Raw genomic sequence first — 21410 nt, 5'->3', positions numbered from 1 at the left:
GTGCGGATTGTACATGACCTACATGAATTACTGTAAATCAGACAAGAACGTAAGCACAGGCTTCCAGTATACTGTACTATATTAAGTGCAACAGGAAGAAAAGTGTGAAAGTTAGCTGCAGAGGGAACAGAGACTGAGTGGATGTCAAGGTCAGTGGATGTCAGGCCTGCTCACAGCAGTTGCAGGTTCCTGTTTTAATCTATGGCGACAGCTGGCTCGGTAATCTCAAAAATCATCCTGAATCACATATGTGCAAATTCTCTTTGGTGTGGGAAAAGGCCACAGATCTTAATCACAAGTTTGCGTGTCTGCTGACTAGATGTCGAACAGGAATGCGACCTTAGTCTCGTTGGCCTGCCAGCAGCGGCACAAGACCCATGACCGAGGAGCTGTGCTGGTGTCTGTGGCCCCAGGGGAGAGCATCGCAACTGTGAAGGAGCATTGAGCTAACAGCCTGTTCTCTATTTAGGCAGGCGACTGTAGTGCACCTGAACAAATGGAGGACTAAAACTGGGACAATGAGCACCCCCAGCCAATAATTCTGCAATCAAATTCTTCTATAATATGTAAAGAAAAAAATGCCAAAACTCTGGATCTGACTGGTGAATCCCTTTAGGGATATGTGCAATTAATTAGACGATTAAATATTTTTGCCCCCTCTTGTTGGCACCAGAAATACTAATAGGTTAAGCTAATTATCCATATTTATTTATGTGCAACAGCAATTAACTGTTGTTCTTAGATGTCCCTAGCCAGCACTATAGTCCTGTCAGACAGCAGCACCACTCTCACTATGTGACAGGAAGTTTTATACAAGAAAGGTGGAAAGTGAGACAAATAAAAGCCTGGCAACACAGCACAGATTTATAAAATGAATGTAAAAATGTACGTAGGCTGTGCCAGAGAGCTGGTATCTACCATTCAGTCATTGTAAATGAACCTGAATCCATAAATCATGGAGTCTACGGTGTTAGCACCATAGACATGACACATAAAATCGAATGTATCTAATAAAATATTGGTATTCGGCGTCTATGCATTAGTACAATATCCCCACACAAAATATTGCGATACCACGCTATATATCAATCCCCCGCCACCCCTACATGGCAAACTAACCTGACTGTATGTGTGTGCAATGTTCTGCCATTGAGTTAAGTGCTTTAAACCTCCATTCTTTCTAATGCCTAGCAAAGGCCGACTCCCTCTGGCGGACATGATCCACCCTCGCTCATCATGTCCGGTTTCAAAACACTGAGATGGAACCGGAAAAATACTTTTCTTGAAGCTTCATATTGGATTTTACTAACCCAGAGGGTGATGTTACGGTGACTATCCATTGTTATAGTCTATGTGCTCTGCACAGCAGAAAGTCACGAACATGTTATCAGCATTTAAAAAAGTTTCGGTTATTAAAGAGTGTGATATAAGAGCTTCAAAGAGCTCAAATATCTACATGGACAATGTTTAACCTTTAATGGTGATTAATTTGATCAGTTCTTACTTTCTTACCAGTCAATTAATCTGTATTTTTCACTCATTTTAGTTACTTGGTTTCCTGCAAAATGACTTCTTTAGGATTTGGATTGCTCATCGACTAATGGATGGATGGGTGGTTTGGCAGGTAAAGAGCTACCATGTGTTGCTCACTTTCAGACTGATTCGGGTATTTTACAAATGGAAACAGGGAGGAGAGGACCGCGGACAGTTAGATCCACTTGGCTACGTTCCAAAACCATTAACTCCCAGCATCTTTACTGGACACCATCCTCAAGTGTTTTATAATTTTTTAATGCAATGATGAAAGTGTGGAGAGAGTGGAAAGGAAGGCAATGCTTTCACCGTGTCTAAAACATCGCTGATGCCGGTCTGTTGGCTCTGTATCTGTATGTGCTGGTTCTCTGACTTTATAATCACCTGCTTTTGCTGAAATTGAACCTGATCTCATTTGTGAAAGCTAATTATTGACATCTATTTTAAAACTTTGCTGTTAAAGCTCAGTTTTAACAGGAGAATTTAGATTACAATGAAGCAGAACCACTCAAAACAAGAGCACGTGCTCATTGCAATAAAGGCGATCTTTAATCTCACGATTTCATGAAATTCTTCTAGGAAACTGGAACAGAAATGTGAGGTTGTGTCAGCTGTTCTTAAAAAAGTATTTCTGGATCTTTTTTTAAAAAGAGTCTTTTACTAGTAAAGTATTTAACAAATCATAAATTTCACGTTTTAAAAAGGTGTTTCTATTTGTATTTAGACCAAATGTCCTCTGCAGAACGAGGCAGCCGCTTTGAAGAACCAGTCCTAAAACACAGCGCCCAGAGAGCAGTGAAATGCCTGTGTTTGTGTGTGAGTGTACGTGCGCACACGCATGCTGCAGGCCAACTATGAATACACTGTAAAAAAGGATTATAGGGACCCAGTATCCTTCACCCTTCATCTGTGGATTAATTGACTTTCTTGGCTGTGCCTGCTACTCTTTTATTAGCCAGTTCAGTGTTCCAGATCAGTTTCCTGTTTACTGGAGTTTCACAAGTCTCATGTGTTTATCTTACATTATTCATCTTTAATGCAAAAAAACCTTCATAGTATTCTTTAATGTCTCTAACTATCTGAAGAATAATATTAATAACACTCCTTCATCTTGTAATTCAAGAAACACTTGGACGTCAAATCACTAGCCCTGAATCTCGATCACAAGTCAATACCTTGTTCAACAACGCACTAGCAAGGTAGTTGCTTGCTTACACTAAAGTTTGACCAGTCTGTTTTACACATGTGTTTATGTCATATCTGTGAAGTTCGCCACAGATATGACATAAACTTTAATATGACTGATTACAGCATCAATATGGGGTGCTAATTATGGTCCATTGCCGGCATTTTTTAAAATCCAGCAAGCTCAGATTAGCTGATACCCGTCTACACATCTAATAACGTAACTCATAAAGTGTATGTTATATAAACTGCTTCAGCAGGTCTAGAACTGCTTCAAAACGGCAAGCTGCTTTGCAACCCACCTCCAACTAGGGCTGGACAGTCGAGCTTTAACCTCAATCACAATTTTCGTTCGTTAAATTAAATAAAACTCACTGAGCAATACTAAAACTGCATGCTCTGCCAATATAACGCAAAGCAAAGGCAAATCAAGCGCTCCCTAAATCGGCGCCTGATACTGTGCCTGCATGTGCCAATCACAGCTGTTCCCTGGACCGCACAGTGTGGAGTTCCCTGAGCGCGCTTGACCTCCGTGATATGCAACAGATAACACAGCACTGACACAAAATTCAAATTTGTGGCACAGCAGAAGGCGAAGAGCTTGTCCCTTGAAGCAGATCGTCATCTGTTGTTTGGAAATAATTCAGATTTAGGGCAAAAGACGTTAACCAAGAAAAAATCATAAGGGCGCCACGTGGCTGCACTGCAAAGAAACTCAAGTTAGTCAGCTGTCTGAAAACACGCCACAATCTGCAGCACGACCAGTGCACGAGGTCAAAGAGAAACGGCGCAGCATCCAACACAAACTCACACGTCCAGGAAAAGGAGGCTGCACAGCATGTTGGCGTGTCAACCCAACTCACAAAGATGAAGTCTGAACTAAAGTCAGTCAAGCAATCGCATCCCAGTTTGCAAGATATGGCATAATATGTGACCAATAAACAGTAACTAACGAAGACTTCAGCAAAATGGTCAAGACACTGGACAAAAAAGATGTTTTCGCCTTTTTTCTGCAAACCTGCGCTGCTTGCAAAAGATCACAGGAGAAGTGGAAAGGCATACACAAGTTTCAAGTTTATTTTATTTACATTTATCATGCAGGCACCACGAATGTATTTTGCTTCTAGGAGATGCACAAACACACATTGGTCTGCAAAGATAAACTCACAGGACTGCAGCACAGTGTTAAAGTGGACCAGCTCTGTTGATTTAATTTTGTATTAAGCTTTGGTACAATTTATATTTTATATTTTTCTTCAATGAGATGCTCTGAATTTAGATAAATAAAGAGAAGCAAATTTATTCTGCTGCAAAGATTTATACATTAACAGGAATGTCGCAGCAAACAGTTATGTAAACTGTGAAAACAGTTTACATGACAGTGCAGTAAAAACATTTTTGCATTATATTTAGTGATTGATATTGATCAAAATAACTGTGATAATCATTTCCCTCCGTCCCACGTGACTCAATAAATGTCCAAATACACCTCAACTTCCAGACATTTACTGTCCACCTCGCTACACTTTCTGTTCTTAGAGAGCTGCACTGATTCTGGACTGAACTTTGTCTAACCCACAAAAAAAGATATTTTTAAGACAGATATATTTCGCAGGCTACTCAGATCGCAAAGATGGAAGCTATGAATGGATTCCGTGCTAAAAGGGACCATTAATATGGTCAGTGAGGAAATGAACCTCTCAGAGATCAGCTAACAGCTTGAGGAACTTTACACGATGATACTACAGATCGTGGATCTGAAGAGACCAGAGGACTGGCCTGTTTAAGTCTTCTGACCTGAAAAAGACACGCTGTTAGATCATTCCTGCTGTCCAGTCATTCATAATCTCTGAACTCGGTTGAAAATGTCGTTTTTCATTCACGTTTCCCCAAACCTCCCTTTTCGTTTGCTATTTTACATTTAGTGACTCACTTTTCACTGCAATGCCTTTTGAATACCACTAACAAGAGAGTTGGCTTTAAGCCACTGAGAGCTTTTAGTGAAAATATACGGTTCCATGTGCAAATAAGTTGTTTTGAAGCAAGATCAAACACATGTTTTAAAAAAGTCCTTGGTTCTCAATATTTCTGCTCTAAGCCATCCATCCATTCTATTTATCCTAATCAGGGTTGTGGGGGTGCTTGAGCCTATCCCAGATGCCACAGGGCGAGAGGTGAAGGACACCCTGGACAAATAGACTGTTACAAAACTAACACAGAAGCAACCACAGAGGCAGCACAGTGGTGGGGAGGTTAGCGCTGTTGCCCCACAGCAAGAAGGTCCTAGGTTTGAATCCAACCTGGGGGCTTTCTGTGTGCGCCAGAGTAGTTGACTGTTGCTCAGCTTAAAAATGACGCGTATTTTTACGACGTATTCTAGTTCGCTGTTAAATGTCAACTCTTCCGTTTTCATTTCTGTCATATCACAAGAATGAGATGAAGCTTTGCTCAGAGCTTCGAGTGCAAGAAGCAGGAGGAGGAGTTCAAATTAACAAAGAGAATGTGACTCCCTGGAGGGAAAAACACCCACAAGTCTGTCTACACTTGGCCTACATACTGCCCGTTAGAGACTTCCCCACACCAGATGCTTCTCCTGCTACAGCGTCTTACTATCAGTTCCTCAAGGGGGTCCAGAAACAGTGCAGCAGCAGATGTGCAGTAGCTGGGACTTCTACAGAACATGTGCAGAGACCCACCTCAACCAAAGACGCTGTACTGATGCGGTAAAAACCTTTCATCACCTTGCTGCACACACCCCTCGCTCACATGCTTCAGAAGAAGTTAAAACGCAGGCGCGCACACCTCACGCCGCCTCTGAAAGCACAGAGGTCTTCTTTTCAGAGGGTTAATGGGAAGAGATTGCAGGCTACGTGAAAGGGGGAGTAACCTTATAAAGAAGGGTCAGAAGGACACACGAGCACATGCAACCTGCTTTTGTACTGTACACGCAAGCGAGAGAGACAGGAGACAAGTCACGAAGCCAGAGAAGAGCAAGAACGTATATAGAAAGGACGGAACATGAAGCGATGGGGTTTGTTGACTGAGTGAAGCAAAGTACAAATTTATTGATCTGGCCAGCTCTAACGTGTACTCGCTGCCTAAACACAAAGCCTAGCAAGAAAATATCTGCTGTTAAAGAACCTGTGCATGAAATCAATGCTGCAGCACGTTTATAGAAAAGCCATAATGTCAGTGAACTCCTTTCACGCCCGTTACTGTGCAAGAACCAAACCAAGCATCCACAAACCAAAGACATCCAATCAGCAAAAGCTCAGAGCTGACAGCTGGATTCAGAAAATTCTATCATCCATGAATCCATGCATTTACTTCACTTTACTTTCTTTGTTTTACTTTACAGTCCACTGCACATTCATTTAGGTATTCCAATCACAGGTTTTCCACAGTATGATGTTGGGATGCACCAAATCCAGGCTAGGCTAAGAAACAAATCTTCATTATAAAAGATAAACAGAAACAATCTTTGAACATTTAGCCAGCCCAAATATTAGTGCACTCGTAAAGCAGTCCATGCCTAGTGGCTTGACCAGGAGGCTTCACGCAGGCAGGTAGAATCTACAGGATATGCAGGGTGGTGCTTTTGCATCCCCGGGGCTTGAATCTGAAAGGCCACAACACGCCTGCACAGATCAAATTGGCCTCTGTGTAGTAACTGCAGCTCTGGGATTACAGCTATGGCAACGACAGACCTGCAAATAGCGCAGCTCTGCCTGCCTTCATGGTGGATGCTGCACCAGCCTGAATGTCAACATCTTTGGCGTTTCACAGATTTCACAACCCAAGGTTCGTTCACCGAGGCAGTCTTACCGACAGTGACCGTGAAGGGGAGAGGCCTCATGATGGAGAGACTCTTCTCTCATCCCCCCCGCCCCACCCCACTATCAGCCAATCAAGAAGACAAGCACATGTTGGATGGGTTTGCTTAGTGTGGGTGAAAGTGGTCAATGCAAATGAAGTGACTCCATGCAAGCAATTCATCTTCAAGAAAACAAAAGACAAATTATAAAAAAGCTCAAAAGGAAGCATACGGTCTGATGAGAGCTCGACTGAAACAAAAAAACAGACACTTCACTGTCACCTGACTGAGAAACAGTCACATCTCAAAACCACCTAAAGGCCAGAAATGCAACGATGATTCAATGCACTGACTACTTCTGCTCCTCCACTGTAAAAATTCACTGCTGCTTTAAAAGGACCTTAAACTGATTCTGTTATTATTTGGCTGTGAAATATTGAGAGGGTCATTTTTTCACTTGTTTCTGACATTGGACAGGAGGGGGGAAATATGCATGACACATGTTAATCTATTAACTGCTAATGAAATGGACTGTTTGTCCCAGCACAGAGAAGAAGAATTAGAATAACAACAACAACAACAACAGGCCTTTTACATATCCAAAAGAAGACAGGCAGCAGATCTGCTAAATAAACCAAATCCACCACCGTCACCTCTGCCTGTCAGACCTGACAAGGACTGAGAGGAGAGCATGTTTAAGTGGAAACCAGTCAGTGGATCAGTGTGTGTGTTGTGTTTTAGTAGTGTGGGTGAGCAAAGAAGGCAAACACAGTGAGTTGACTATGACCTTTTACTGTCACAGCTTTCTCAGTGTCACATGTTCCAGCTGTTGTTTCTCACATTGATCTGTGGCTGCTTTGGGGAAATCAGAGCCTCACCTTTGAGCAGGGGCAGCGGGGTGAGCTCCACCTGGGAGCTCTGGTAGCGGAACTGAGAGGAGCTGTGGGACCTCCTCTGCCGGGCCCTGCGCATGGACCTTCGCGGGAAGCCATCCACCTTCTCCGCGGACGGCACCGAGAAGCTGGTGGTCGGCGAGGACGGGCTGGACGGAGGCAGCTTGGTCGTCTCCATGATGGCTGGAGGTGGAGGTGGTGTGGATGCTTTTGCGAGTGAGTGTGTAACAGGGGGAATGTTTATTAAGAGGATGTAAGGTTGAATAAAGCAGAGGATGAGGGGGGAGGGGGGAGTGGGTGGCTATCTGAATCACAGATGGATTATCAACTGATCAGAATAAAAAAAAAAGAGGCTCCAGGGGTGGTGGTGGTGGAGGAGGAGGAGGGAGGAGGAGAGGGGTGAGAGATAGAAAGTATGGAGGGGGGGAGGGGGGGGAGAAAGGTGCAGAGGCGGAGGAGAGGTGAGGACGGGAGAGAGAGAGCGAGATTTTCTAGGGGTCCAGTCCCGTGCTGCGCGCCTCGTTGTCTCTATCAGAGCCGGACTGGAAATGGTATCTTCATCATCGTCATCATCATCCTCGAAGCTTCAGCTTTTCACACACAGATGAAAAGAATCGCTTGTGTATCATCGCCGTGCAGGAGTAGCCTGGAACAGCTACCAGATGATGCTCAGACAGGCGCGTCTCCTCCTCACACACACACACACAGACACACACACGCCTCTGCTGCTGCTGCTGTATTGGCGTCACACACCGCCTAAGTCATCAGCCTGGATTTGGATGTTTATTTGCTGTATGATATCATGCAGCTGAGCTCCTGATAGGCTTAAAAAACATAAAGACAAAAAGCACCTCCTGTTTATCCGGATCAGACGCAAACAAACGCCTTCCGTGCCACTTTGCAGCTTCTTCTTCTTCTTCTCCTCTATTATTTTTATCAATAAAAATCAGTGCTCGGTCCTGGCGGTGAATGATGATATCATGAAATCATCAATCTGGGCCCACTTCAGCTGCGGCATCACTGTTGTCCTTCTGCCTCGTTTTCCCCCCCGCTCTCTCTCTATAATGGGTCCTTCTTTAAACCGTTAAAACCTGATATTTCTTTTTTTCCTTTGATTTCCTTGAAGGCTAAAGATGTTATAGTCCACTCAGCCTCCTCCTCCTCCCTCCTCCTGCTGCCTTCCTTCAACCGTATCAGGGCGGGGAAACAAGCGGTCCCTCACCGCACCGACATGTGCAGGTCCTCCGATGTAACGGCGAGCCCCGCAGCTCCGCTCCGCTCGGCGTCTCCCTCCGCGGTCAGAGGACAGGGGAAAAAAAGGTAAATGAAAGAAAAAAGAGGCCGCTCCTCCGCGCAGGGGCAGCCGGGAGAGGAAAAGCTGAAGGCCTGTGTTATACAATAGCAACACCGTCTGCGTCTGACACACTGACGCGTTTTTTTGTTTTTTGTTTTTTGCTCCTGTACCCCCTTCTCCGTTCCCGTTATCCGGTTGTCCTACAGCGACTCAGCGAGCTGCGTCAACATGCACGCGATGAGTCGGGAACATACAGGAAATGAAGCTCCCTGACTTTCAAAATAAAATAGGCTACCTGTGCAAGCGTGTGTGTGGATTGCGGAAATCAAGCCCCTTTTCATAGACTGTACATAAAAGATGATAGTAGCCAAACCGACGTCACTTTTTGTCAGTGACGTTTCCTATTCTATATGATGAGAGAGAAGTGGATACAGCAGCTACTTGAAAATCACAAAAGAATAAAGAATAACCCGCTTTATCCTCGTAAAGCTGGGTATAATGGCCATTAAGGCCAGTACACCAGTGCCACAACCTCATAACACAGTCACTTTTATTAATGCTCGCCGTTAAGGTGCTTTAAGCCTCAGCAGCATTCAGTAGTATTATTTTGCTATTTCCATATAGTTGTGTATGTCGTACATGCTACAAGAACTAAAAGTGCATTTGATGCCAAATGCAGTGATCTGATTGATCAAATTTATTTATCTGGATCTGGAAAATCCAGCTTGGTTCAAAAAATAAATGCCGCAAATTCATCCAGCAAAATTACGCGGTCAGTGTGAACGGCTGTATTAATGATAGGTGAATCCGAAAAATCTTTTTGATGAACGATATATTTGCACAAACCTTGTCTAAAGGCCTTAACTGTGACCATAATTTATAAAATGAACATCACGCTATAATAAATAAGACTGGAAACTAGTGGCCTTCACCATGAACTCATCAGGAAGGTTTTTACTGAAGTCCCAGATAATTCTAAACAACTGTACTTCTGCTTTACAACCAGAGGAGTAATTGTGAGAGTAATTGTGGCTTAACTTTTCAGACCTGAAAGCTGTTTTAGGCTGTGAGGGTTACTGGTGGAGCCTAAAGACTTCTGTGTAGCTGCAAAAAAGCGAACTTCAGAGATCTAAATAGATTTTAATACAGCAACCCCCTTAAGTCAGCACCTCAGGATCAGCATGGATGTCAAACTTTTGTCAATAAGCCTTGATCAGTGGTTACTTTGGCAACTGTAGAGTTAAAGCAAGGTTGAAAGGCTCTTTTTGATTTCTCTAGTTCAGTCTAGACAGCAACAGCAAGATGTAACAAATAAAAACTGAGCTCAGGAATTCTTTCTTTATAAGTATAATGGATGCACAGAAAGAACTTCTTACTCGTTCTGTTCTACACAGATACTCTCATGGATAACAGAGAAAATCAAACATGTTTAACTTCTTTTCGTGTACATGCACTAAGCATTAAGGCAGTCAGCTATGATGAATCTGAATTTTCACTGCAGAGTACAGCCTCAGCCAGCAAAAAAATAAATAAAAATAAAGGTTTTATTTTGAAAGCGCGGAGCAGATGCCGCCTCGTCTCACTCTCCGCGTTTTGACGCAGGTTCCTCAGCCTTGAGGTGGTGCAAGGAGAGAGAGGAGTGAGCCTCCTCACTGCGGATGACGCTATAGGATGGAGTTATTTATTTATTTGCCTTTATTTACGCGTGGCCGTCCCTGGCTTTTTAAAGCCGGTCGATTATAAGCAGGTGTTTCATCGGCGTTCCTGCTCTTGCCGCACCACCTTTGGCTTTCTCACTGCTGTTTCATCCAGTAAAGAAATATCCCCTCCTATCCTCCATCAGTGCACCGCTTTGACGCTCACCGCCTCCCCCCATTCCTCCCCCTCCCTTTTCCCCCATTTTGCTCTCCTCCTATTTGAGGTGAAGCTGGCTTTGAGGATCAAGTCCCATCCATTGTTCTTCAGTCCGCTCAGCCACTTGCTCCCGCTCACTCTCTCGCGTACGCACACACGCACGTGCATTTAAAGGCGCATTTATCCGCGCCTTTCATCTGTTTCTCAAAGTCACACACACACACACTGATTTTCTCCCCATAAACACACACAAGCCTATTTTATCTCATAGAGACTACAGTGCAGTCAGTGCTGTAACTGCGCATGCGTCCTTTACTTTACATTACACCCCTGTCCCCTATGTGGTGTATCAGGTGAGTTCACCCAGTCATCTTCCGGGACAAAGACACACGCACACGCACACAGAGTTTACAGTGTGGGTCAGGGCAGCATTGATGCTCTGCTTTACATTTGCTATCAGGGAGGCTGTGGTGCTGTTAGAGACGCGCTGGTTAACCAATATTCTATCAACAGCATTTTGGAGCTTTTTATTAGAGCAGTCTGCAGTTGTTAGCTGTGCACAGTGGACATTGTGGAGTCTGTTGGGGCCCCTCCAACCAGCATTCATCACCATTATGTTATGAGTAGTCTGACAGCACCAACAGCAGTCCTCTAAAACATCAGGGAAAACATTACTACAGCAGAGACCATGTTTATTTTAGCAACAGTGACCAAGACCAGGTTGTCTGGTTATGCAGTGTTAATACTATAGAGTGCTGTGCAAAAGTAACTCCTTATTCTGTTATGCTTTGACAGAAAAAGAGGAATAGATGCACTGGTTTACTGAAAGGTTTGCAAACATATGAGGATATAAATGCCAAAAATAGAATTTGTACAGTTATTGAAAGTCACAGCCTGAACTCTCTTAGGCAGCTTTCTTGACATTATTTCAAGTAGTCTTCAGAAAAGCTCTCCAGGCTTCTTGAAGGACATTCAAAGCTCTTCTTTGGATGTTGGCTGCCTTTGGTTTAAGTTCCATCAAGCCGGCCTGCTGCGACCACCCTGCTTCAACAACAATGAGGTCCGTGCTCTGAGGAAACCAATCCATGACTGGTAGTGACTTGTATTTTTCTGCTTTTTCATCATCTTGGCAGTGTGTTTGCAATGGCTCTTACTGATTTTCAATCCAGTTCTTGTGTAATTTGACATACCACAGCCCTTTCTCCATTTTCCCTTCATTATGAATAACTTCGACACAGCCACATTTCCACTGAGACTATTTCTGTCAAGGCTTCAGTGAACAAATGGATCAGTTGAAGGTCCAGATGCCACGCTGTAGTTTAAGGTTTAAGGTTTCTCAGCCCTCAGGGTTACACAACATATGAATGAGTGAGCTGAACTGCTTGAAAATTTTACTGTATTATAAAAAAATTTTTTTTAAAAACCTCAATCAGGACAGCATTTTTTTAAAAGCATAAAACCCATTTTAATATAATTTTTATTATTAGTTTCCTTGTTCAATATATTATTTGATCCATGATAAATACAAATAATACAAAGCCCCACAGCCGCCATATGCACAAATATACAGGTATACCATACAGGGTGAATATAAAATATATAAAATTTTAAAAAAAATTAAATGAAAGGATCACTTGGAAAAAATACTTGTTTCAGCAGCAGTTCCTTTAAAAGACATTAATCCGCCTCCTGGTTCACAGGGTCAAATCACTTGAAATGAGCACAAAAATGTACTAAAACATAAATTGTGTTAAATTGGCAGTTTGGACCAACAATTTTATATTTTTTTATGGAAAGCAAGAGCTGCATCTGATATAGCATCTGATTTATAGAAAGATTTTTTAAATTACAAATGAATTAAAATTACAGGGTAATTATTGCTCCCAATCCACCTGAAAATGGGTAAACACTATTACTCCATGCACAGCATACTTGTGTGCACCCCCCATCACCCACCCCGTGACATCCAGAAACTATTTTTATTTCTATGTCAGCTGTAATTATCCTTTTGGGCTCTATGAATAAACATAAAATGAATAACTTAAGCAACAACAGCTGCAGGTCCATCTTCAACTCTTTAAAGCCAAGTACAGCTGATACAGTTTTCGTGGGTTTACATCATCCTGACATCTACATCATCAGTGAGATATTTTCATTCCGATTCATTTATGAGGAATAAATTGCAAAAAAAAGTGCAGGATGCAAATTAATAGTTAATTTTTTTTTTTTTGTTTAAATGTCGTTAAAATGTTCAATAAACACTCCATTTTCACTAAAGTTTGAATTTGTAGGTAATCGTTTCACAGTTCAGGCTTTGAAGGGTTAACCAGTCAACGGTTATATATAAGAGGTTATTTAATCTCATAGTGTGCTTCTACATGGAAGTCATGCTTGTATAAGCAAGTCATAAGAGTGCGTGACAAAAAAAACCACTAAAACGTTTCTGTACAAGACTTTGAGCTACACTGTTAGAGAGTTAGCTCCATTATTAACTCTGATAGTTGGGATCACTACATTCTAATGCAACCTTGTAATAAACCAGCCCTTCGCAGTGTATCACAGGGAATTTAGAAGGCCAGCGATCCCACCGGGACTTCATAGTAGCCGCACCGATTTCATGAAAGAGGCTGATTTCACTTTAAGATTTAAATATAAGTTAGCAGCAGTAGCAGAATATGTGCTGAGAATGTGTGTCTTCAATTAAGGTTAAGGTGCACAAAAAAGAAGAAGAAGAAAGTGAGTAAGGATCTGTGATTAACTTTGGCACTGCCCTGCGTTTGTGCTGCAGCACAAATGAAGTTGCAAGGAAGTGAGAGGACCGCTCCACCCATTCTAAAATTAAAAGTTACAAGTTTCACCATGTTGACTCAGTTTTACTATGTCTTCTTTTCATGATTTAGGAAAGAGCGGCGCCTGCAAACTGATTACTGACGGTGGAAAAATGTCTTTTTAGACACTGGAATTTATTGCGTTCGTTTGCATTTCAAAATCCTCGACTCTCAGCTAGGATGACTGGATTTTGGCTTGAAATGAGAGATTTCTGCTCCAGACCCTCAAAGTTTGGGAGGCATTTTTATGCTACTCACTAATAAGCGCAGACATAAAGATTACTTTAGTCTCAGAGAGGATGAGATAACCTGTGATGCTGGAGGTACAAATACATGAGATTCTAGTCAGCTACCGGTTGCATTCTGGAGACTGCAGGGTTCAGATTGACAATTTTTCTGTAACCAAACCAAATGGAAGATCAATCATGAAATCGCTGCATTTTCGTAACAGAAAGCTCAATAAATAAGTAGCATCTGGTATGAATATGAAATATGACAGAAGACATTCAGTCTTTAGTTTGTTACTAGCTTGAGTCCAGAGGTCATCTCCTCACAACACATGAATTAAAATGACTTTTCTGTAGATCTACTGGTTATTATTCCCACTTATGAGCCAGTCGTAAAAATCACAAAGATCAAGATCCTTTGAGGGAACCCCTGGTTGTGGCGCCAATGGCGGAGGTTCAGACGGAGCCCTATCAAAGCTGCTGGAGGTAGCTTGAGATATATCGAGTGGACCAGGGACAGTGAGCAGGGAGAGCAGAGACACACTGTTTGATGTATTGTCTTGATCATAACTCTGGTTTGAGGAAAAAGAAGGCACGGGTGATGGCTCCAAACCTGAAGCTGCTGATGCTAAAAGAGAAGGAGGAAGAGGATTTTGAAGAGGTGATGGTAAAAAAGTAGACGGTGGAATTGAACTGCTTTGGTTTCCACTAAACCGACATGGAGGCAGCTGGGGCATGCAACCCGGTGCTACCACACCCGCGCTACCAGCCTCTAAATGGGAATAAGGGGGTGTAGCATCAGCTGTAGGATTTAGAAAAGATGTTTTCTCCTTAAAAAATCCGTCAGCCGTGTAATCAATTTCACAGAGGGTGTCTTGCTCCGGCGTGGGCTGCGTGGCTGTGGAGAGGACACCGGAGGGAACAGGGTTTGAAAAAAGACCGTCACAGATGGGTATACCATTTGTTGTGCTTGAGGTCATTATAGGTTCTTTGCTAAATAAAGAGTGCGGAGCTGTGTATGTGGTAAAAGATGCAGAATAGGGAATCGTCACTGGGCTGGAGGAAGAGGAGGAGGAGGAATTGAAGATCTTAGGTGAAGAATGAGCAGAGGAGGCTAATGTTGTAGTAGCTGGAGGAGAGACGTGGTTCCTTTTGACGCAGTCAACGCTCTGAAGTCCCAGGCTGGAGGTCATGGAGGTCAGAGAGAAGGAGAGTGGAGAGGAAGCAGCCACGTTGGAGTCCGAGGCCTCAGCGATTCCGTGATGGTTGGAGCTTGTCTGACAGTCAGCGGAAGAAGAACCCGCAAGGCTAGAGGGGAGGCGGCAGTAAGGTTTGTGACGCTCCAGCGACGTCGTGTAGAAGTGCAGCTCTTTTTTCAATGCAGCGATGTCCTTTTGAAGAGCCGAGTTTGAGCGCTCCAGACTCTGGAGTTCCTGAGGAGACAGAGGGCAAAGGGGAAAAGGAAGCGATTAAATAAGGGGTTGGGGGGGGAAAGACAAAGCGGAGGGCTCAATAGTAAAGAAGCAAAGTCAGGTATATCTTTATTATCCCTAATCGAGGTGCTCACCAGCTATAAAAACTTATTACAGACATACATCAAAAGACAAACAATGAACACAATCACATGCCACCCACATAATATCACACCAAGCCTGTGCTGCGCAGTAATAAAACGACACAGCGAAACAATCTTAATGACGCTCTCCTTTAAGGCTCTGAGAGTGTGCAGCAATAGAAAGCACAAGAGGCATAAAGCGGATGAAGTGTGGCCAACGCCAGAACCCCAAAGGAGAACTGAAATATTGCTCCTAAGTGACAGCACTGCAAGATCAGCATGAAACGAGTGGGTAGGCGGTGTAGAGAGAACAAAAGGTGATTCCTTGCTGATCAGTGCAGACTAATGCGTGGGTCTAATTAGGAAAATTTAGAATTGAAATGTGGCAAAAAGCTTTCGAAATAAACGTGCCTTTTTGGAGCATCTGCAACGGTTTTCTTTACATTTAGCGGTAAACTTAAAGCACTTTCGAGATGCTCTTCCTTCTTTTAGTGGTCATATATACATACTGTTACAATGGTGGCCATAGTTTCAAATACATAAAACGAATGAACTCAGTCTTTAACAATAAAATTCACTCTTTTTGACTGTTTTTTTCTACTCTTGGAACTGCCGGGGATATGGCTAATATAGTCATCTCGGTCAGGCTGTGGCTGAAGTCCCATCACCTGCTGCTCAAACCTTCGAGTCGCAAAGAGCAGACAATAAGAAGAAAGCTAAATCAGACCTCAGTAAGTTAGGCCTAGAGATCAGCTGATGACCCTCGGTAACCCCCGGTCACTATAGGGGGAAAATAAATGTATATTCCACGACCACCGCTTTGGCTTTGGTTGCTAGCAGAGTCGCCGGTAGTTTGCATGGAAGGCACCAACTCCTGCAAACACTCGCTAGCTAACCACCAGCCGGCCGAGAAACTCGAAACAGTGTTTAGTAAACAAGACGCAAACAAGAACAAAGATCTTCAAAGTAAAAGTTGAACCTTATCGCTGAAACCAACACACGTTAAAAGGCACAACTTTTTGACGATGAAGGCAAAGGTTCTCTGTTTTTAGCTGAGGTCACACTTCTTTCACTACTGCTTAGCGAGGCATTGCCACAGACAACTCAACGTCTTCCATAAAAACTACAGGCCATCTCCGACTAACCAACGCAAACACAGGGAGATAACACTGACGAAAGCCACGAAATGTCGCCTTAAGACAACGCTTAAAGTAGGCCGGAACAATCCGGAGCAGCATTCCGGCTCATTCTGTAAAGTACAGAGTAGTTAAATGTGCTTGGCAGATTTGACTAATGCATAATGACTAATGATTTGCTTTCAGCTGATGGCATGGAGATATCTGCTTAGTTTCCAAAAAAATGTAGTTCTAAGAAAAGTTCCCAAGAAAAGTTAGCTCCTAAGAAAAGAAGAAAAAAAGAGATCAACTTACAACACTCTCAAAGAGGGAGAAATGTGTGAACAGAGAACAGGACAAGAAGATGAGAAACTGTTTTCAAAGTTAAGAACCTTTCAGCAAGGGAAATGCATATCTTACTTGTACTTGAATCTACACATGATTTATTGTTAAGCATACTGTTTTTTAATCATATATTGTGAAATTGTGAAGGTTGCATGAAAATACTAGTCATTGTGGTGCAAGTTACACTGGTTAGTTAGCAGTTCTGTGCACACGCACACACAAAATCTACTGTTGAGTTCAAAAATTAACATGCCGCTTGTCTCTAAGTGACTATTTTCACCCAGCAGTGAGGTTCCCACAGCTGCCAAATCCCACTTTAACCTCTACATAAAAGAAGAGCTTTTAAAGGAGTGGGTGAAATCAGCGGCTACACCAGCGCACCAGTTTAAGATTTAAATAAGGATTATTTTGAACTGTGACCCATTCAAATCTACTCTAATGAGCCGTCACTTCAGCACAGCTACCATTCGTCTCCTTTTAATACTAAAGTGTAAACTTGACAGTTGCCCTGAAAACTGTACTTCAGTTAAAAAAAAAAAAAAAGATGTATCTGCTTTATTTTTCTTAAGGTCAGAAGAGTCAGAGCTGTGCTATGCAGTTGTGAGTCACGGTCTCAGTCCCATTGAATTATAAGCTGCTGACACAACTTTGAGTTTTTAACAGGTTCGAGTGGCTTGTGGCAACGACACTTCCCAGAACTTCAAGTGAAGCACACACACACACAGCAGAACTGAAAGAGAAGGAAAGAGGGAAAGCGAAAGTGCGAGCTCCCGACACAAAAAGACACACGCACACATTCACGCCCATTCATAAATTTGGTACACACAGACATATTGAGCAGGTTACAACAGGTAGGATGTAATGTAAAAGGAAAATAGAGCTTAGTGGTGGTAAAAGAGCACGAGGTTGCGTGCAGCACGGCAAACAGTTGGTTTTGTTTTCTCTTTGTCAGAATGAGAGTAATTAAACACATTTTATGAGCGTGAACTGATGGACGAATCAGATTAGTGACATGACAGGAGAACAAATGCTTTTTACTGCACAGAAACCTGTTGGGAAGCTTTGATATAGAATTTGTACACATTTGTAAATAGGACTCTATGGCTTAGGCTCATTCTCATGAAAATGAGAAGATTTTCTCATGAAAATCTCACCAGGCTAGAAAATTGTACAAATATATATATTTGTATATAATAGCAGAGTATACTAATAACAGAATTATCAGATGTATCAAACGAAACTGCGGATCTCATGTGACGGGAGAAATTTTAAAACCATGAGACAAGTAATGTCGCTGGAATACAGAAGTGCAAAGTTTAGAAAGATAAGATAAGAGGAACCTATTACCTATCACAAACAACCAAAGTAGGCGACCAGTGAAGTGAACGCAACACAGGAAGCGAGCCAAGATACGGCATTCCCACCGCGCTTAAAGATGCACATCAACAGATTACCTGTGTGTACAACTGATATGTTGTCATATATCGTCACTGCTTTTCAAAATCACCAGCATATGACGATGCACTATAACTTAGTTCCATTTAGCTCTTCATGTAACTAGTAACTAACATTATTTCAGTATTTTAGAGAACACCGCCACCTGAATACTTTCTGCTTCAATGGATGGGTTTCAAATCTCAGTAAGAAATCTTGAACACCACATTTTTAAAATAACTCTTCTAATAGTTTTCATAACTGTAATGCAGGTATGATGTTAAAACAGTTTTCAGGGCTGTTCACTGTTAGGCTTCTGTGTAAGCACGCGGCCATCAAAGATACTTTGGAAATCTGACTGAGTGCTCTGGGAAGCGTGTCTGTGTGTGCCCTGTGTGTGCCGTGTGTGTGGATGTGTACCCTGACCTGTGGAATTTCCCCCCCCACCCAGGGAAAAAAAAGACAGGCAAGTACAGATTGAAAACAAACGTGTCTGTGTCTGTGTGTGTGAGTGATAGTGCGTTTGTGTGTGTGTGTATGGCAGACAGGAAAGGGAGGGCTGGTAGGGAGGGCAAAGCAGAGGGAGTGAAAGTCCTTCTCCTAAAGCAGGCTATTTACAAGAAACGCCTGCAAGCATGCTGCCAGATTACACAATACGCACGCGCGTGCACACACACACACACTGCTCGTCACACAGGCTGTGTGTGAAAAGGAGACAGAAAGTGACAGACTCGGAGGATGACAATGGAAGGAAGCAGAGGGGGAAAGGAGTCAGACCTCATGAAGTTCATCTGCTCTCTCTGTCTGTTTTTTGCGGCTCTTCCTCGCCGCATCCCTGTTCTTCTCCCGTCTTTTTGTCCCTCTGGATCCCATCTGTTGCCCCCCTCTTTCTCTCTCCTGCCAAAACAACGACAGAATTAAGGAGAAATATCTGGGGTTAATTAGACCGCACAGTGACACAGTGGGCGTTCAAGTATGCACTTCTATTTTGGCTTTGGCTTTCTCCTTTTTAAAGGGTGTGAATCGCCAATCACATGAGACAGTGCGTCTGGACCTTCAAAATAAGGCAGGTCAATAATACGTGAACTGCTTTGATGCAGCGCGTGATGTGAAGCAAAGACGAGGGCTGACAAACCATATGACGAATAACAAGGAAGGTTTTATTGCACACAATAATTCAGGTCTTTTTTAGAATACACCTTCCATTCATTTCATGAGCTCAGTTTTCTCTCAGCACAGCTGTTGCTGACTGTTCTACAGGCGGTGTATATAATCTGTGTATACTTTGCACACACACACATGATAACTGCAGTAAATAACCTGAGCCGGACATGAACTGAGGGTTCAGGACACCAGAGGTGGAAGATCAATACTCAGTTTAAAAACTAACAACAATAATAATAATTAAGGCACTAATAATTTAAATGAAATTTAAATAAATCACTTTATATATTATAAAAACAGATCTGTTTGGAGGTCTTAAAGTGTATCTGAGGTGATAAATAGTGGGTTTTGATTGGTTTTAGAGGCAGTGGATGATGATTAGCATGACTAATAATTAATACTATATATATATCTATATATATTATTGTATATTACTATACAATAATGATAATAATTATAACTTTAGCTTTAATAATATATCATTTTTATTTACAGCGGGAAAAGGAAAAAAGCCAGAGGTTCATTAATCAAAAGAGGATATGACTCAGTACAAACAGTGAATGGGTGTTTCTTTAAACGTTATCCTATTGTAGCCCATTATTATACCCAGTATCTGTGTGAATTTTACATCACATAAGGTTACCCTTAGCATCAACAGCGTGAAAAGGTCCATAGCATGACTTAAATAGAGGATTTGATGATCGAGTCAAGAGAGGAGAAAGAGGAACTCACCGATCCTGCAGTACTGCCGGGGCTGGTGGACTCGGACCCGGAGTCCATGAATAACGGGGACATCTTGACCCACGGTCCTGCAGCAGACTGGCTCACCTGTCGGCTGGTCGTCTGCGGCAGCACGAGGCTTTCACCTGTCCTGGATCATGAGTGCAGCACGGGAAGCCGTATCCATTCATACGCGATTATCGGGATATCAGGACAGAGCAGGAGTGCAGGTTACAGAGCAGGTAATGCTGGGACCTGTTGCCGTGCTACAGACTAACATCTGATGTGTTGCTTGGTGACTGTGTGGCGCTGAATGAGGAGCTCAGTCGGTTTATCTGATGACTTATGAGTTCAGCAGGTTTGGCAACAGATGATGCAACATGATGCTGCGGTTCTCTTTCTCTTTCGGTTTCTCTTTATTTTAAACTGACCCGTTGCCATGCAAAGCTGGAGGACGTGCTGCTTTCACGTGCAGCATGTTAGTTTCACTCCCCACACGTGCTTACAAAGTGTAGTCGATTTATCTCTCACACACGCACATTGTTGTGAAGCTTCACGTCACGCAGTAAATCCGTGTTTTTATGCTAACATCTCCGACATGTTACCTTCACACTTTTAAGGTCCGGATTGTGAAACGACCAACGTGTGAAATGCTAATTTCCGACAGCACGTGAATGCGTTATGTTAAATGGCTGGGGAAAGTTTCACAGGCGCAGGAAGGGCTCCGGTCTGCTGACCATATATAGACTAAGGTGTCTCCTTCCCCACGTGCAGGGAATTTCTCAATCGGATTGCCAGGAAATTGTTGTCCAAGCCCCCAGAAATAAGCCAGCGCTTGGAAGAGTTCTCGGAAGGAAATGATGTAACTTTTAGACAGACACAGATGATCTCTGAAGCCTTCAGGTCTTCTAAGCCAAGCAGAAAATGACTGCTTGGCTTAGATTACTATTATAACTGATTACTATACTATTACTATAATTGATTACTATTATAACTGTTACTCATGGGATTTTCAGAGATACCTGATCCAGCCTGTAGACTGAAGGGTTTGTTTGTTTTGTCTGCATGTCATTGCACATGTGTATAGTGACAATAAAAGGCATTCTATTCTATTTTTCTTTCTCCCCTTTAAACTTAGCTTAATATTAGAAGCTACCCTTATTTACTTTTTTACACTATTGTCTCAAATTTGAAATGTAACATTTTATCTCTGAGATGCCAAACATTTGGTCCGAGGACCAGACAAGACTCACCAAGGGATCCAATCCGGCTCACTGCAGGGCTCGAAGGGCTGGACAGTTTAAAATACAACACATCTGAGAAGTGTTCACAGCACTTCACTTGTTCTGCTTTTTGCATTGTTACAGCCTTATTCCAAAATGAATACATTAATTTTTCTCATTTTGTAAATATGGGGTATTGTGATGTGAAAAATGAATGTAATCCTTT

The 21410-nt window shown here is 42.6% G+C and overlaps 2 protein-coding genes across 4 annotated transcripts in view; both read right to left on the bottom strand.

Annotated features, from left to right (window-relative positions):
• Positions 1-10799, bottom strand: part of ppp2r5b (protein phosphatase 2, regulatory subunit B', beta) — a 54480-nt gene extending 43681 nt beyond the window's left edge. Inside the window, exons 1-2 of one of the 2 annotated variants that reach the window (XM_039609673.1) lie at positions 10788-10799; positions 7411-8145 (exon numbers count right to left, since the gene is read on the bottom strand). In XM_039609673.1, the coding sequence (XP_039465607.1) occupies positions 7411-7603 (193 nt within the window). In that variant the 5' untranslated portion in view covers positions 7604-8145; positions 10788-10799. Of the gene's footprint in view, positions 1-7410; positions 8916-10787 lie in introns of those variants that run through there. The other variant, XM_031736799.2, reaches the window with a different exon arrangement.
• A 334-nt stretch (positions 10800-11133) lies between these two features.
• batf2 (basic leucine zipper ATF-like transcription factor 2) lies at positions 11134-20830 on the bottom strand. Of its 2 annotated transcripts, XM_031736744.2 has the most exons (3): positions 19974-20827; positions 18855-18974; positions 11134-15061 (listed from the first exon to the last, which is right to left on the bottom strand). In XM_031736744.2, the coding sequence occupies exons 1-3, from the start codon at positions 20034-20036 to the stop codon at positions 13988-13990; spliced, it is 1257 nt and encodes a 418-aa protein (XP_031592604.1). In that variant the 5' UTR covers positions 20037-20827; the 3' UTR covers positions 11134-13987. The 2 variants fall into 2 exon arrangements, with proteins under 2 accessions (XP_031592604.1, XP_031592605.1); XM_031736745.2 differs by lacking the exon at positions 18855-18974 and having other exon boundaries at positions 19974-20830.
• Between the last annotated feature and the right edge of the window lie 580 nt (positions 20831-21410).

The sequence above is a fragment of the Oreochromis aureus genome, linkage group 3 (assembly GCF_013358895.1).
Source record: "Oreochromis aureus strain Israel breed Guangdong linkage group 3, ZZ_aureus, whole genome shotgun sequence".
NCBI lineage: Eukaryota > Metazoa > Chordata > Actinopteri > Cichliformes > Cichlidae > Oreochromis > Oreochromis aureus.
This window is presented reverse-complemented; position numbering and strand designations above follow the sequence as displayed.